General features: G+C 32.2%; 1 protein-coding gene across 1 annotated transcript in view; it reads left to right on the top strand.

Moving 5' to 3' along the window:
* The first annotated feature begins 914 nt into the window (after positions 1 to 914).
* The window catches only part of LOC143085110 (U3 small nucleolar RNA-associated protein 18 homolog), a 65,405-nt gene continuing 50,063 nt past the window's right edge, over positions 915 to 16,256 (top strand). Inside the window, exons 1-3 of the mRNA XM_076261299.1 lie at positions 915 to 1,198; positions 5,103 to 5,176; positions 5,664 to 5,759. Coding sequence (XP_076117414.1) covers positions 989 to 1,198; positions 5,103 to 5,176; positions 5,664 to 5,759 — 380 coding nt within the window. The 5' untranslated portion in view covers positions 915 to 988. The remainder of the gene's footprint in view (positions 1,199 to 5,102; positions 5,177 to 5,663; positions 5,760 to 16,256) is intronic.

Below are 16,256 nucleotides of genomic sequence, written 5' to 3'. Positions count from 1 at the left end.
TTCATTCTTTAAAATATCGTAAAAAAATGTAGAAATAAATATTAATTTTACTTAATATAAGTTCTTTAATAATTCAAAAGTATGTTTAGAGCTAACATATTTTAATAAACAGCTTTTAACATAGTGTCGTAGTGGACACTACCACTACAATTCAGTCTTTTTTTAACTCTTTTTTCAATTATATTCGTGCAAAGCAAATAACAAAGCCTTAAGGTTAGTTTCATGTAATTTTTATTGTGTTTTTATTAACATAGAATAGGGTTGATGTCAACTACGAAACTTTTTGTCCACTACGAAACGGTTTTGTCAACTACGAAACGCATCAAAATGTCCACTACGCTAACATTAGTTGTACCTTCATATGTGAAGTACTGTCTAATCTTTATCGATAAAAAATGGTTCTCCAATTCAGAAAAAATGAGATTTTTCTAGTATACAAAGTAAACAAACTGGAATGTCTATAGGAAACATTTAAAATTGCAAAAATATGTATGTTTAGAAGCAGTTTCGTAGGGGACGTCCCCTACGAAACAGCCTACACAAATTATGAAATTATGAAAATAATATCATTTTAAAGAGTATTTAAGACTGCACTTTTGTTTACAAACAGGTCTATAATAGAGGTATTCAAATAACTCTTGAAAATAAATTTTAGACCAGTTGATTTTCCATTTTTTTTTTAGCCTCTGAAAGGAACGCTTTTATTGAAAAACGCCCAGTAAATTGAACGGAGGAAAATACATGTACAAAACAGAACACGGGCTTACAACTGCATTTTCCATTAAAAATATAAAAAATAGCATGGATGTTGAAAATATAAGATTCCAATATATATATATGTATATATATGATAAAATGACGTAAAAGAATGCACAAAGCCGCATATTTCGGAATTAAGGATTCCGTCTTGGACTCTTTCATTAGACACTCATATTGTGTTTCCGGTTTATTTTCAGCACGTTTTCTGAATTTTATCTCTACCTGAAAAATGTTGAGAAGGACATCTAAAGTTCCTTCCAACCGAGTTGAAGATGAAAGAGATAATTTCCCTACTGGAAAATTTAACAAGGAAGCAATAAAACCGCTAGGTAGTAGTAAAAAGTATGAAGATCAAGAGGACAAACTCATCGAGAATGCTGTATTTGGTGGTGAAGAAAACCTGCTTCAAAACTTGGAAGAATTACAGTCTAGGGACAAAGTAATAGAGAGATGATGATAAATATTATGGATTTATCAGTCCTTGTGTCCTATTGACATAGAAAAAAACATAATTCCCTTTAGCAGGTCAGGAATAACCACCAATTGGTGGATTATACCTCAATTGACATATAATCCACCAATTGACATATATGGGTATAGACCAATTGACATATAATGCAGGTTTTTTGTAATCAAATGCTAGTGTGAGATAGGAGCATGATTTTGCAACTTGCAATCTTTTTTATTACCCTTATTGAGTCCTCCGAAAGTGTCAGTTTTGTCAAAGCCTGCTGCATCTCTCGAGAATGCATGTGTACAACAATTCTTTTGTTGAAACATTTGTACTCTAGACCATGATTGACTTTTGATAATGAAAGGCAGGTATTAACAAAGAGCTCCAGTCACCTGTGGAGTTGTACTCATGATCACTTGACTGCACACAGTATTTATGTCCATTGACAGGCGATTAGTGATTAATTTACCAATCAAGAATTGACAAGATAACAATAGAAGAAACTGCAAATACAATTATGGTTTTTTTTGGAAAAAAAAGTTTGTTTCCAGTTTTTGGATAAAAAAATAATTTATTTTTGATTCTGAGAAAAAAAAATTGTTTGTTTCACCCTCAGCTGCCACTATATGTAATGCTAAAATTAAAAGAAAAAAATTGTTTTCGACTTGTCGCGAAAAAATAGATTGTTTTTCGCCATAGGCGGAAAAAAAAATTTGTCCAGAAAAAAAACCATAGCCCCCCCCAGAAAATCAAATGGTTGCTGCCTAAACTAGGAATGTTTGACAAGTTTTCATTCCATAATATGGTTTAAGAAAACAATGCTCCGTTTTGGTAGAATAATTTGCTTTGAAAAACAAAGAATTATACACCAATTGGTCTTTATCATTATATGTCAATTGGTGGATTATACGTCAATTGAGGTATAATCCACCAATTGGTGGTTACATGTATTCCTGACCTGTTTAAGTTACATGTAAATGGTTGCTTCCTAAAGGTTGATATATATTCCAGACTTTTGTCTGGTCCCTATGTTATAAAAAAGGCAGTGGCTATTTGACCGGCACCGGCTAAATAATAGCAAATTTGCTATTTGACCGGCACCAGCAAAATAGCAAATATGATATTTAGCTGGCACTGAATGAAACTGTTCATTGATGTGATTCATAGAGAATAAAAAAGCTTAATAATTTAAAATCATTTTATCACAATATCAAGCATTAGAAATTCAGTACAATCAAAAATAAAATATTGAAGATGTTCATAAATAAATAATTTATAACTTTAATATTAATTTAAAAAAAGCATGAAAACACATTTGCATATATACATTACTAAATATATTTCTTTTGGCCTTCCACGTTTCTTCATATTTAGTGGATGTAATATATATGCGAAACACACAATCCACAACAACTGGAATCCAGTAGGTGTTCTTCTTGTTGAGTGGTACATGTATCTCGTTCTTCTTCTTGCGAAACTAGTTTTTGTGAATTTTCCAATATTTGAACATTATCAGTATCATTTTCTTTATTGTCTGTTACATTTATATCATCATTGATGTCTTCAACATGTTCAATATCCTCATTAACATGCATGTCTGTTTGTTCATGTTCATTGTCACTTGAACTTGTACTTTCCACAGAATCAGATGCAAGAACTTCAAGAACTATATACTTCTTCCCATGACTCCAAAAATTTGTAATGCTCTGAAAAACATCTAATCTCTGTTGATATTCGCCACCAGTAGCTTCGAATGCAAGACTAGCCATTTGCTGTAACATAATTTGCGTCTTCCTGCATTTTGTGCTTTGAGAAATTTTCCTCACTCTTTTTGGTGTAGGCATATGATACAACACACTAATGACTGGGTTTCTGATATACCAGTATCACCAAATAATCTATGCAATGTCCTGACTGTGTTAATCTTCAAACGATCTGACACTGCTTCAGCAACAAACAAATTTTCTTGATTAACTTCTCTTAGTTTGAGTATATGCCGTAACACCATGAACACGGTAGAAGCATACTTTGATGAAACATACAAGAGCAACTTTTTGGAGCGACTCTCACTTGGCCTTGGCTTGTTGTAGCTGTCCATATAATTTTTCTATCATCACTCTCTTTCTGCTCCAGTTTTACCTTGGACCTGAGTGAAAACTGTTTCAGGATATATGCCCAAGTATATGGTGTCACCAACTCTTGATATTTATATTCACGTGAATCATTTGAGAATGCTGAAACAGTCCTCTTTTGAAATATACCACTTGTCTTGAGGTCTTGTTCTGTTTGCAAAGAATTTAAGGCAATCAGAAAGTGTTCAACAAAATCTGGTAATGTGAAGTAGTGATGAAGCACAGATTTTATTTTGTCATTTATGCTTTCAATCCTCTTGTTTGTGCGATTCCCAAGTACCATCAAAAAGATTGATATTCATCCTCTGATTTTGAGTAGCCTATCTACTGCATGATTTCTAATGCTTTAATTTTCTCACCAACTGTTATCCCCAATTTTTTGATTGAAACTTCTCACCTAAAATTCCGTAAAACATGAAACAAACACAACTGCAGCTTATCCTGAGGTATAGCTTTCCCCAATACATTTCTTTCGGTCATGTCTTAGTCAGTTAATATAACTCATATATTTTCCCAGTTTTTGTTCTTTAATTTGAATTTTTCAATAACTAGTGAAAGTATAACGAGTTATACGAGTGACAGTAACAAAAGTTTTTAAATGTAAAATTAGATATTTAATTATTATTCTTACATTTTAATTCCAGTGAGATATAATTTAATCAGAGCCGGCTAAATAGCAAATTTGCTATTTTGCCGGTGCCGGTCAAATAGCCACTGCCTATAAAAAATGTTCCCAGGAATGGCAAGACAATTTTCATTATGAGAGAATTTAAACCATTTTGCTGAATTAATCTTCTTGTCGCTATGAAGCTTTTTATTGTGACATGATCAAAGATTATTAATGTAGATCAGCTTCAATTACATAAATGGATTTTATATTCTTTGTATTGACCACTTTATTAAATGAACATTTTTGTCAAGCCTGTAACATTTTTGCATGAAATTCATGAAAATTTAATGCGAGACACAGACTGTTCAGAAGACTTACAAAGTTACAAAATTCAATGTATCATCATCTTTTTCTTTAGACATTGATAACCATTATAACTTTGGCAAACCTTTTTTTAGTCTTATGAAAATTAGACAAAGCAAAATTTGAAAATATTATTTTTCATTTTTATATATTTTCTGATAGCTGAACTTAATTTTTTTTGCAGTTTACATTTAAAGTCAGGTTGGGGTTTAAGTTTGACAGCACTAATATTAGCAAACCAGGTCAAATTCTGAAATCAAATTAAAAAAAAAAAACAGTATACATTTTGTACTTCTGCATGTTCTGATGAATTTGGGATTATTATTTTTTTAACATCAATAAATTTGTCAAAACGTGCGTGGAATGTTATAAAACAGAACCTGCTTCATTGCCATGATTTAAAAAAAATAGCATTTGAAGATAAAATATGATTACAAAATTGATACATATTTTTTTCTTAAATCTGTATGAACAAACTTTGTTTTAGGCAGAAAACATTACACTTTTGACAGCAGCAATCACTCACTAGGGTTCAATAGACTGTTCGTTAATGTTTACACATTTTTGGCATATGTAATGTTTTTTTCTTTCTTGTCATTGCTGACAAAAGGAAAACACTAAAAAGTTAAAGGAAGACTATGATTATCTAAAGAGAAAACTAAAATTGAGTAATAGAAATCCCACAAATAGCATTGGGTACTCAGGTCATGCTCCACTAAGCTTGCTTATGCTCTACAGTCATTTAGTACCTGTGTGTTTGAACCAATTATGTTATGTACTTTAGGAAACAAAGAGGAAGAAAGCTCCGTCAGATAACAGAAAACCAGTATGGGAAGATGACGATGATAAGAATGGGAGGTATTTACTACATGTATTTGAATTATTTATAATTTACATGATTTTATATAAAAAGTTATTAAGGGGTGATATATTTGTCATTCTTGTATGTTTAAATTTGAAAGATTCAAGTATGAAGTTTTTGCAAAGATTTTCTAGACCAAAGACCATTGTTTATGATCAGTACAAAATGTTAAGATTCCCTATATATTTTTAAGAACATAGGTTTATTTATAATGAGACATGAAAAGTTCGGATATTTTTACATTTAATTTTAAATACAATGTACCTAAGATCTGGGTTAGAAAAATCTGGATTTTGTCTGTCTGGAAGTTTAATGGATAAATTTTACATGTGTTTTAAGAGTAAATGGCTCTGAAGTATAATCCTGAACAGACTTTTTGTTTTGTCATTTCTTTTTCATCATGTTCATATATATCATTAGCATCAGTAAGTGAGATAATCATGTAAATGTTTGATAATATGTTCTGTTATTACTATAATTTAGCATCAGTGTGAAAAGAATGAAAAATTCAAGAAATAAAGAACCAGAAAAAGAAGGAGACGTACCTACAGAGCAGTATTCCAAACATTTACAAACTCAGTATGTATTTATTATACCCCACACAAGGAAGTTTTTGACCCGTCCTTCAGTCCGTCTGTCGTTTTATCCATCTGTCAGTCCTGTTCTTGTCATCACAACTCCTCTGAAACCACACAACAGAATTTCATGAAACTTTGTAGATAATAAGGACATACTATGTAGATGAGCAATTCGCAAAATTATGATTCAATATTCCTTAGAGCTATTTTGTTTGTCAAGTGACAATGTGGGGGTGTGAGGTATGTGAGCATGCACACTAAGGTTCTTCGATTATACATTGTAACCTTTATGTGCAACAGTTGACTTATCTTTAACTGAGAGCAGAATAAAAAAGGAAAAAAACCAATTTTCCTCTTTTTTCACTCTTAATTCTGACAAGTGCAATTAGAGGCCAAATTCGGACCAGAACGTAATAAATTTATTCTATAACCCATGTATTTGAGAAAAAATCATGAAAAACAAAGACAATTCTGTTATATTAGTATTTATTTGTTACATTTCAAAATAAATTTATACTGAATTCTACACTTAGCTGTCCATTTTTAGTCAACTCTCTGTAAAGGATACAACATAGAATAAATTTATTCTAAATGCATGGTGCTTACTGTATATGATCATGTATAAAATAAATTTATTATATAGAGCCATAATATCTATTATTAGTTCGAGAAAATAATAGAATAAATTTATTCTTCATTCAATGTCATTTATGATTATGATAATATTGATCTCTATGGTGAGGCTGAGACACAGAATAAATTTATCCTACATTCAATGCGATTTTGGATTATAATAATATATAAAATAAATTTATTTTGAAGTAAAGTTATCTGTATGGTGAGGCTGTGACACAGAATAAATTTATTCTTGTTTCAATGCGATTTCGGATTATAATAAAATATAAAATAAATTTATTTTGAAGTAAAGTTATCTGTATGGTGAAGCTGTGACACAGAATAAATTTATTCTAGTTTCAATGCGATTTCGTATTATGATAAAATATAAAATAAATTTTTTTTGAAGTAAAGTTATCTGTATGGCTGAGACACAGAATTAATTTATTCTACATTCAATATGAATTTTGTTCTATATAAAAATAATCTTAAAAATATCTCATGATAAAAAATTAAAATAATTTAAAAGAAAATTCCATCGGTCTTATTTATTACAGACAAACTTATACAATAAATTGCTTCGCCAAGCGCAGCTGGATACGACCGCAGAGGTCAAATCCTAAACATTTGGGACAAAAATGGACACAATGTTCGTGCATGATACAGGTCTGAATTTGGATTGTAATTAAATACTTGATGCAATATAGGTTTCTGACACAGAATAACGGTAGCCAAAAAACTTAGAATTGGTTATATCATTTGAATTTATATTTAATTTTTGGCTTTTGTGCAATACACTATGCTGTTGCGAATTGCCCCCCCCCCAAAAAAAAATAATAAATAAATAAATTTACCTCTTTTTTATGCTTTTGTGCAATACACTATGTTGTTGCTATTTGAACCCTCACCCCCAAAAAATATACCCTTGCCCCTCTTTTTTTTGGCAACATGATATTTGAAATTTTCTTTTTCAATTTCTGAAATCTGTAATGAATGAAAATTATCCCCCCCTCCCAAATTTCTGTCCAGTTTATCTTATCACAAATATTTTAGCGGAACAGTTCAGAATGCATGTAAAACAATAGAATTGCTATATGGCCAAAAATCAATTTCCTTATCGTTTCGATTTGTCATGTGATGGCATACAAACAGTTCAAAAATACATATAAGTCTTTTTTGTTTGCTTATATAATCCTGAAGATTTTGTTCAATGTTTTGTCACTGGTCATCTGTTAGAATAATTTTGGGTTTTTTTTCACACAAGAGACAAGCTTCGTTATAATGCAAATGGTACTAATCGTTAAGTAATCTGATCTTTTATTGACATACAGATCTGTAGTTGGAATTATTCATCTTCAAACTCTTCTTAACTTTTCGAACAATCATCTTTGTAAATGTCAAAATGTTATCTTCTAATATTCCCAAATACATGTTTCCATTATTCCGTTCAACCACAGCTATCTGAAAGATCAAATGAAAAAGTGCATATAAAAAAAAATTGGAAAATGTGTCTATGGGCTACAAATGCCCCCGTTCGTAAATATACACGTGTCAACTTCCACATTCAGATACATGTACACGATTAAAGTAGTTAAGACTGATTTGTGATTTTAACATTCGGTTGAGGCAAACTAAAGTAAGTGAACGGAAACGAAAAATTCAGCATTTTTTATGTTTATAAATGGCCTTAACTCAAGAACGGTAGAATTGATGCCACTCAATTTAAACCTTGATCTGTGTTTTATGGTAATATGCATTGTGTATACGATTTATTACATTTGCTTGAGGCAAACTAAAGTTAGAGAACAGAAGCAAAAAATCCAGTAATTTTTATGTTTATAAATGGGCATAACTCAAGATGGTAAAAGCTATGCCACCCATGCAACATCTTACACTAACCTTGTCAAAAACGAACTGTAACTTGTAAAGTAAGTTTCAGAGAGATGTACAAGGACTAAAGGAGCAGCCGGATCTGATCGCCGTACAAATAAGATATGCAAATGATTGTACAACTGCACATCACATATCAGGCCCTCGCTCTAAAATTCATAATATATTCCTTTACATAGAGTAACCGATACATTGCACGCATTCTTAAAATAATGACTTTTAATTCACTAATAACAATTCCGGCCGAAATACAATTGTCAAAATATGAATTATATTAGCACTTTCAAAACCTTTTGCGATGAGATAAGAAAGAACACTTTTTATAAAACAACAATTATGTTTCTTAATTTCAGAATTCTAAGATATTTCTTGCAAGCCAGTTAAAAGTTTAATCTTTTAAATTACCTCTGTAGACATTTCTCAAAATGTATCCTTCACTAATGTTCTCTGTGGTTGTAGTAACTTCTGTCATTTTGTCTGCCTTCTAAACTTTTGTGTTTCTTTATAAATTCCTTTTGATAGAAGTGTCTGGTGACCTATAAAGAACAGCGTATTATATTTTGACTGAAATCGTCATATTATCCATGAAGATGGAGACTTTTTGTCAATTGTTCTGTGTGCCAAACAGATTGCATGAGAGTGTGAGTACAGTTCTTTAGGTACTTATGAAAATGTTCAAAACAAGTTTTTTACATAAAATAGTCTATTGGTCGTTTATTTGTTTTTCGCAATGGTGTTTTATTGTTTCATAGACTTATGAGTATAAATATCCTTTGGATTCAGTGGCGGAGCCAGTTAGGGTTTCTTGCTTTGAACGCCCCCTTTTTTGACGATCAATGGTTTTAAATTGGAACAAATGTTTAGAACCCTCTTTTAAAAATGGCTGGTCCCGCCCCTGGGTATCTTTCACTTTTTGCTCAAATAATAGGTACATGTTCCATCTTTCTATGCAACAATTTCATAGCTAGTGTGTCCTAACAGCTGTTATAAGACTAAGGGTGAAGAAAGTGAACATTTAATTTTTTAAATGTTTGAAGATTACTTCAACTTTCACCCGTAGTAAATAATAATGAGATTACCAATTAGAAACATTATTACTATCATAATAATTAAAAGATATTTATCTAATAAATTTACGTTCAAACTTATGAAATAAAAAGAGAAAACATGTACCCAATCTTTTATATATATTCTTCACTTTAAGCATGGAATCATTATATTTAAATATACAATTCCTTGCTTTAAGGCATAGTCTTCAGAGTCGGATCCAGGGATGTTTAAAAGGGGGGGGGGGGGGGGGGGTAATTAACAATAAAACTGAATCTCATCTAGCCCCAAGCATCATGTCAGGCATTGTCATTACTAATGTCTTCTAATCTGAGTAAATTAATTACTAAAATCTAATAAATGTCTTCTTATCTGAGAAACAATTTCGACTTTTGAACGAAATCTTTTATTTCTGATAATGTTGATTCTCCACAAAGTAATAGAAATAGAACCATACAAATAGTAAGCAAGTACATGTTTTCAGATACCATCTTCAATATCTTCAATATAAAAAAAAATCACACCATGAAAAAATTAACTTGTTATGTGTTCCTCTTCTTCTAGCTTCAAAATATATCCAAAATCAAGAATGTGGAACATACTCTATCTGACATAATCATTTGGTAATTGATGCAATTAGTGTCTCTTGTATGCCTGTCTTGAACATAAAAAACTAAATATAAAATAAACAACTCTCCCAATGCTCAGGTTGGTTGTCATATTATGCAACATAGTTAATAATATAGAAACCAATGGGAAAAACATAGAACTTCTTTTGTCATACAAAACACTGTCAAACATCCAAACATACTATCCACACTGATCTGTGTCCACACTTGTAGTATATTAATTTATCTTAGTGATATAACAAATTGTCAGAGTAGTATAGTCAAATTTAGTTATAGAATGAACATTTAATTTAATTTGCTTCATGATATACCTCTTTCCTTAATGATATGATTATAGTTATCATAGGCAGTTGTGGCGTTCCATAAATGTTTTATTCCAAATTGTTCTTGTTTATTATGGAATGATCGATATTCTGATGCATGTTTACCAACGTTTTTTTCAACTGATCGGGTGGAGCTTATGGTAGGACTTGTTTCTAGCAAACGGCTTACGCCGTTAGCCGTCGGCAAACCGGCATGACACTTGTTTGTAAAAATATTCAGCACTGCGCATGCCCGGCTTACGCCGCTCGAGCCGGTTTGACCGGCTAAGCGGCGAAAAACATGGCTGACTGTTGTAAGAACCGAATTTGTTCATTTAAAACTGTATTGTTAATCATCGCGAAATAGCCAAAACGCGCTAAAAACGGCATAAAACCTAATTAAACAAACTAACATTTGTATTTATATACTGTACTAGAATTGTCGAGGTCTCAAGGAAGATAAGTATTTGTAACTAATTGTAGTCACCCTTTATAAATAAATTATTTATTGTTATTATTATTATCATATTTATCCTGTTGTTAATTGTTAATTGTAAATAATTGAGCAACGTATAAATGCTTTGTCGCTCTTGAGAACGTTTTTGTTACAGTTGTGAACGTTTAATAAATATCACAATTCAGTCTGTAAAAGATATAGTTGCAATTTTCCTTCTTCATCTATCTCAAACAGCTGGAATAGGCCATAACCTATTATAGCTGGTAGTAATGGTCCTTGGGCAGCCATGTTAGATTTGCCGGTATATAAGCCGTTCCACTTGTTTCTCGCATGAATAGGCGTACGCCGGGCACATGACCGGCGCATGACCGGCTTACTAGAAACAAGTGCGCCCTATGTTTTAATTCGCATAAGGACAGTCTATTTGAAGATGTGTGTGATAAGGATGATTGTCGTTATAATTATTATTGAATTCTAATCACTAATCAGTGTCACCAAACGCATATACAAAAGAACTGAGGAACTGAGTGTATGATATTTAATAGTTATCCCATAAGGACGCGGTGTGTCAGTGTAAGATCATCCCGATGGCCGGAGGCCAGAGGGTGATCTTACACTGACACACCAAGTCCGAATGGGATAACTATTTTACATCCCAGCTGATTAAGAATAGACGAAAAACCATTTACAATTCATAAAATCTAGTGTAGAACGCCACACAACCATTATAATATACTTTATATATTACTATATGATGTATACCCTTTATGACCCCCAAACACGATGAGTAGATATCAAATAATGTCAACTCGCCCCACTGGCCAATCGGCCCATACTATATCGCCACTTTATGAAAAAATCGCCCCACTCTTGTAACCGACTCGCCCAACTTTGAAAAAGTGTAAAATTAAATTGAACAATCAGTCTGACAACTCATTTATTTAACGAAAAGGGTTTAAACCCCACTGAGTTAAGGTCTGCCAACTCGCCCCAGTTATAAAAATATCTTGCTTCCTTTAAGTATGTTAAATTTCTGATAGTTTGTATCCAGTCGTCCTGGTGTAGTGGTATGTGTCGTGGCTTGATATGCTAAAGGTCTTGAGTTCGAGTTTTTCTACGTGAATTTTGATAGATAGTCTTCTCCGTATAATTAATTATAAGTTTTATACTGGATTTGTCATTCCCGCCAAAATGTTACAGAACAAAGGAAAGCATGCACAACAAAGAAACTTAAACTGGGGTGATCTGGTAGGGTGATCCGGCTCAGATCACCCCAGTTAGAACAAAGGAGCTGGGATGTAAGAGACGAATAACTGGACACTTCATTGATAATCTTATCCCAAAACTCCTGTCTATAGATGGACTGGTCTTAAATAAGCGAACTTCTTAAACTCCGCCCAGTCAAGTGAAATAAATCTAGTAATAGTAATATCGTAGAAAAATATGCAAATTGATGATTGATCGAGAATTTGAAAAGGGGCATACGCAGAGACTTGTAAAACGTCTAGTATGCATTGAGCATATATGTCGGGGATCTATGAGGGGATCCCAGTATCCTTGACCCCACCCCTAATCCCACCTCTAGTATACTGAGCAAAACTAACCTCCAATTTTTTTAACTGTAATGAATGTTTCATAAACGAAACTGGAAAACTATCCCGTCTATGTTCAACTTGTCTTCCCTCCTTTTAATTTCCACTTGTCTGTCATCTTCATTGCACGTACATAGAGAGAAATACCAAGTGATCATATCATACAAAATTACAGATCAGTGTCCTACGTCCTGTCATTAATTATCTTGTGTTTCCATTTGAAGTCTTCTCGGCATGTGGTAACACTAGGGGCCTACAATCAACGTACACGTACATTACATAAAATGATAAGGCTGTTAAGACGCGTTTGTTATAATTAGCAATAATTATTTTAACACCTTCAGATAGATATGCGGCACTTGTTTGCTAACATGAATTAAACAAATCGAAGATTGTAAATTATTTGAATCTGTGTCATTTCATAGAGGTTATTAATGTGTGGTCATTTTATATCATTCTAATAAAAAAATATGTTAATCAAAAATGGACAACTACAAAAGTATAATAGTCTGGATGGATGGTCCATCGATTTTGTATTCTTTTAATTTTTAAAACATTATTTCTATTCTTTATACATTTTTTGTAATTTTCTCATTATTTTCTATTTGATCATCCTTTTATTTTCTATTCTTTATAATTTTTTTGTATATGCTATATGTTTTGTCCTTTATTTTGCGTTTCCCAGTCCCGTGATTCGATATTCTATCAACTCCAACAAGACCCTCAAGTATTATTGCCGATAAATAGGCGTTTGAGAATGTGTTCCATTTTGTCTTATCCTTTCTTTATTTGTTTTTAAAGATTTATAAAAAGCTTACCGCACTTCATCCCGGTCTACCCTTCCAGATATTCCTCATGGTATATATTGTTTTAAAATAGCTTCTCGTTCCGTGCATGCATGCATGCACTATTTGACACTGCACGTTAAGCAACCAACAATCTGTCAATCAATCGATTTTATAGAAAAGATGTATCATATCTTACATCAAAACAATGTATAAACACCACCCGTTCATCTTTTTCTACAAAATGATAAATGTGCAGATCACACTGCTGACATTACTAGACCACATATATGACACTTCGTCTATACCTGAGGCTGTGGATGGGGGTTTACAGAATAGAGAATAATGAACAAAAAAATAGAAAGAATAGTAAGAGAAAAATGGTTGAAATTTGACCCCATCCTAACCCTCGTACTTGTGAGAACGTATATATAGGTTAAGGCCTTGCCCTCCATGTATTCAAAGTAAAGCATTATTTTGATTATGAAACATTGTGATTAGAAACGGTTGCTTTTTTCCAATCGATCTTCAAACCCTATGCCTTGAGTCTGGGTGCTAAAACCGAAATACCGATTTATTAGTGTTCAACGTAACTTTCAGCACAATATTGTTCATTTTGTGGTTATCAAACTGTAATGGTGGAGAAAGCCGGAATGCCAAGAGAGAATCTAAGATTTTTGTCGTGAAAACTGATAATTATATTCAATCAATATACTAAACCCCTATAGGGAAGAATTTCACGTGAGGCACCCGTCGTATTGGTCATGTTATTTCAAACTCGGTAATAATTCGGTGGGTCACATTCCTGAAAAGGGAACGGAATATACGACATAAAGAATCATTACTAAATAAATGATACTAAACCACTAACGGGAAGGATTGTGCCTGATATTCATATGATGAAGAAATAATCTTTCAATCAGTTTAATTGAAGTCTGGAGCAGGCATGTCAGTTAACTGCTAGTAGTCTGTTGTTATTTATATATTATTGTCATTTTGTTTATTTTCTTTGTTTACATCTTCTGACATCAGACTCGGACTTCTGTTGAACTGAATTTTAATGTGCCTGTTGTTATGCGTTTACTTTTAATAGAATAATTATACAACGAAACCCTCGACTAAATGAGCTTTCATCGTTTTCAGATAAAAAAAATTAAGGAGACGATTTTTAAGTTTGCTGAACGTGTTGTGGCTAAAATTACTTGCATATTCAGGACTTGAACAAAATAACAATAAATCCAGAAGATAGGTTCGTAATGAAATCTCTTCATTGACTTTGTCTTGTGTAAAAAGTTTTCTTGAAATCCCCGCGGGTTTAATCAGCTTTGAAGTAAGTGCTTCGTTCTTTCATAGTTTATATATTTTTTTAGTTAATTCGCCATTTATTATTTTAAAATTTACATATGAAACAATAGCCCGGATAAATCATTCCAGAACCATGATAGTGCTTGTATTTTATAAGAGGATAACGAAATTAGAGAATTATATATATTTAGATTGATAACCATGATGGAGCAAAGTTTTAACCACTTTTTTATGTCCCTTTTTACCATAAGATACTCCGGTCATTATTTATATATATATATATAAAGAATGATGAGGATGACGATAATAACGATGTCTGATGTCCAGTGGTAGCTTTAACATACATACACCCAGAATGACAACATGCTTTATGTTATTTACACGTTTTGTACTAGACAAACTGCGTCAGATTTTTTGACGCGTTTTTTCAGAAGATACAAATAACTTTGTAAGAAGACATGCCACTCTGCCAAGACACATTATTCTAACTTAAATCGTACATAAGTCTTCAAATGCTTTCATTACATATAAACGAATGTTTTCTTAACCTTCATTATTTGTTTGGTAGGAGCAATGTAACATATAATATCATGGAAAAGCCATTCTTTTTTTACGGAAAGCAGGAACAATAAGCTAATATAAAAAAGAAGATGTGGTATGATTGCCAATGAGACAACTATCCACAAAAGACCAAAATGACACAGACATCAACAACTATAGGTCACCGTACGGCCTTCAACAATGAACAAAGCCCACACCGCACAGTCAGCTATAATAGGCCCCGATAAGACAATGTAAAACAATTCAAACGAGAAAACTAACGGCTTTATTTATGTAAAAAAATGAACGAAAAACAAATATGTAACACATAAACAAACGACAACCACTGAATTACAGGCTCCTGACTTGGGACAGGCACATACATAAATAATGTGGCGGGGTTAAACATGTTTCTCTCACAAGCAAAAAAAACCCTAACTGTAAGTCTACAGTGCAGTATTTCGGACGTCAACACAAAAAAAAACAGCATGCAAATATATATATGGGGGATAAGTATACCATTATTTACACATCAGACTGTACTCATTATATTATAACTTTGGATTCACCAAACTAGGTACTACATACATGTATCTGAGTAACAGGCAATATACGCCCTCAATTTTATAGAATTAATTCATAACTATTTGTATCATTTGTATTCATCTGTCAAATGTGTGTGTTCTACAAGGATCAGCAATCCTTACCCTTTCATTTGATATCTATATAACTTACAAAAAATTATTCTGCATATAATAAAGTTTGATTTAAATACGTAAGAACTACTTAATTTGTTTTAAATACGTACTTCTTTCCTTTTTGAACGTGCCCAAAATGGTGGTGTAACATCTTACGAAGTCTATTCAAATTGTTTTTGCAAACTATTTCGCTCTGGCTGTTGCTAGTGGTCGTCTTACATTTGCAGTGTGGTGAGATCCTTTTTGTTGCATGTTGAAGGTTTAATGTGACTTTGAGCAATTAAAGCGCTTTCCTTTGCTTATTTTGTGTATGTGTTTTATAATGTGCTTATATTCATTTTGTGTCACGGATCGATACCCAATATTCTTTTGTTTTTCTATGGAATAAATGTTCCTATACAAAAAAAAAATATTGGTATATTCAAAACTTTGATTTTTTTTAATAACGTAAATGATTTTTAATTTTAAGAACTAAACGAGAAAGATAATTGTAATATAAAATCTTCTGATTCTTTCTTCGAACACGATTTGTTATCATATGCTAATTACCCATATCATATTTTAATGAACACATACTGTGGCCATCGTGATCAATAAACCTAATAAATTATAAACATCCGAATGTAAAATTTCCCACG

Source organism: Mytilus galloprovincialis, chromosome 8 (assembly GCF_965363235.1).
Source record: "Mytilus galloprovincialis chromosome 8, xbMytGall1.hap1.1, whole genome shotgun sequence".
Classification (NCBI taxonomy): Eukaryota; Metazoa; Mollusca; class Bivalvia; order Mytilida; family Mytilidae; genus Mytilus; species Mytilus galloprovincialis.
The sequence above is the reverse complement of the archived record's forward strand: the minus strand, read 5'-3'. Positions and strand labels throughout refer to the sequence as shown.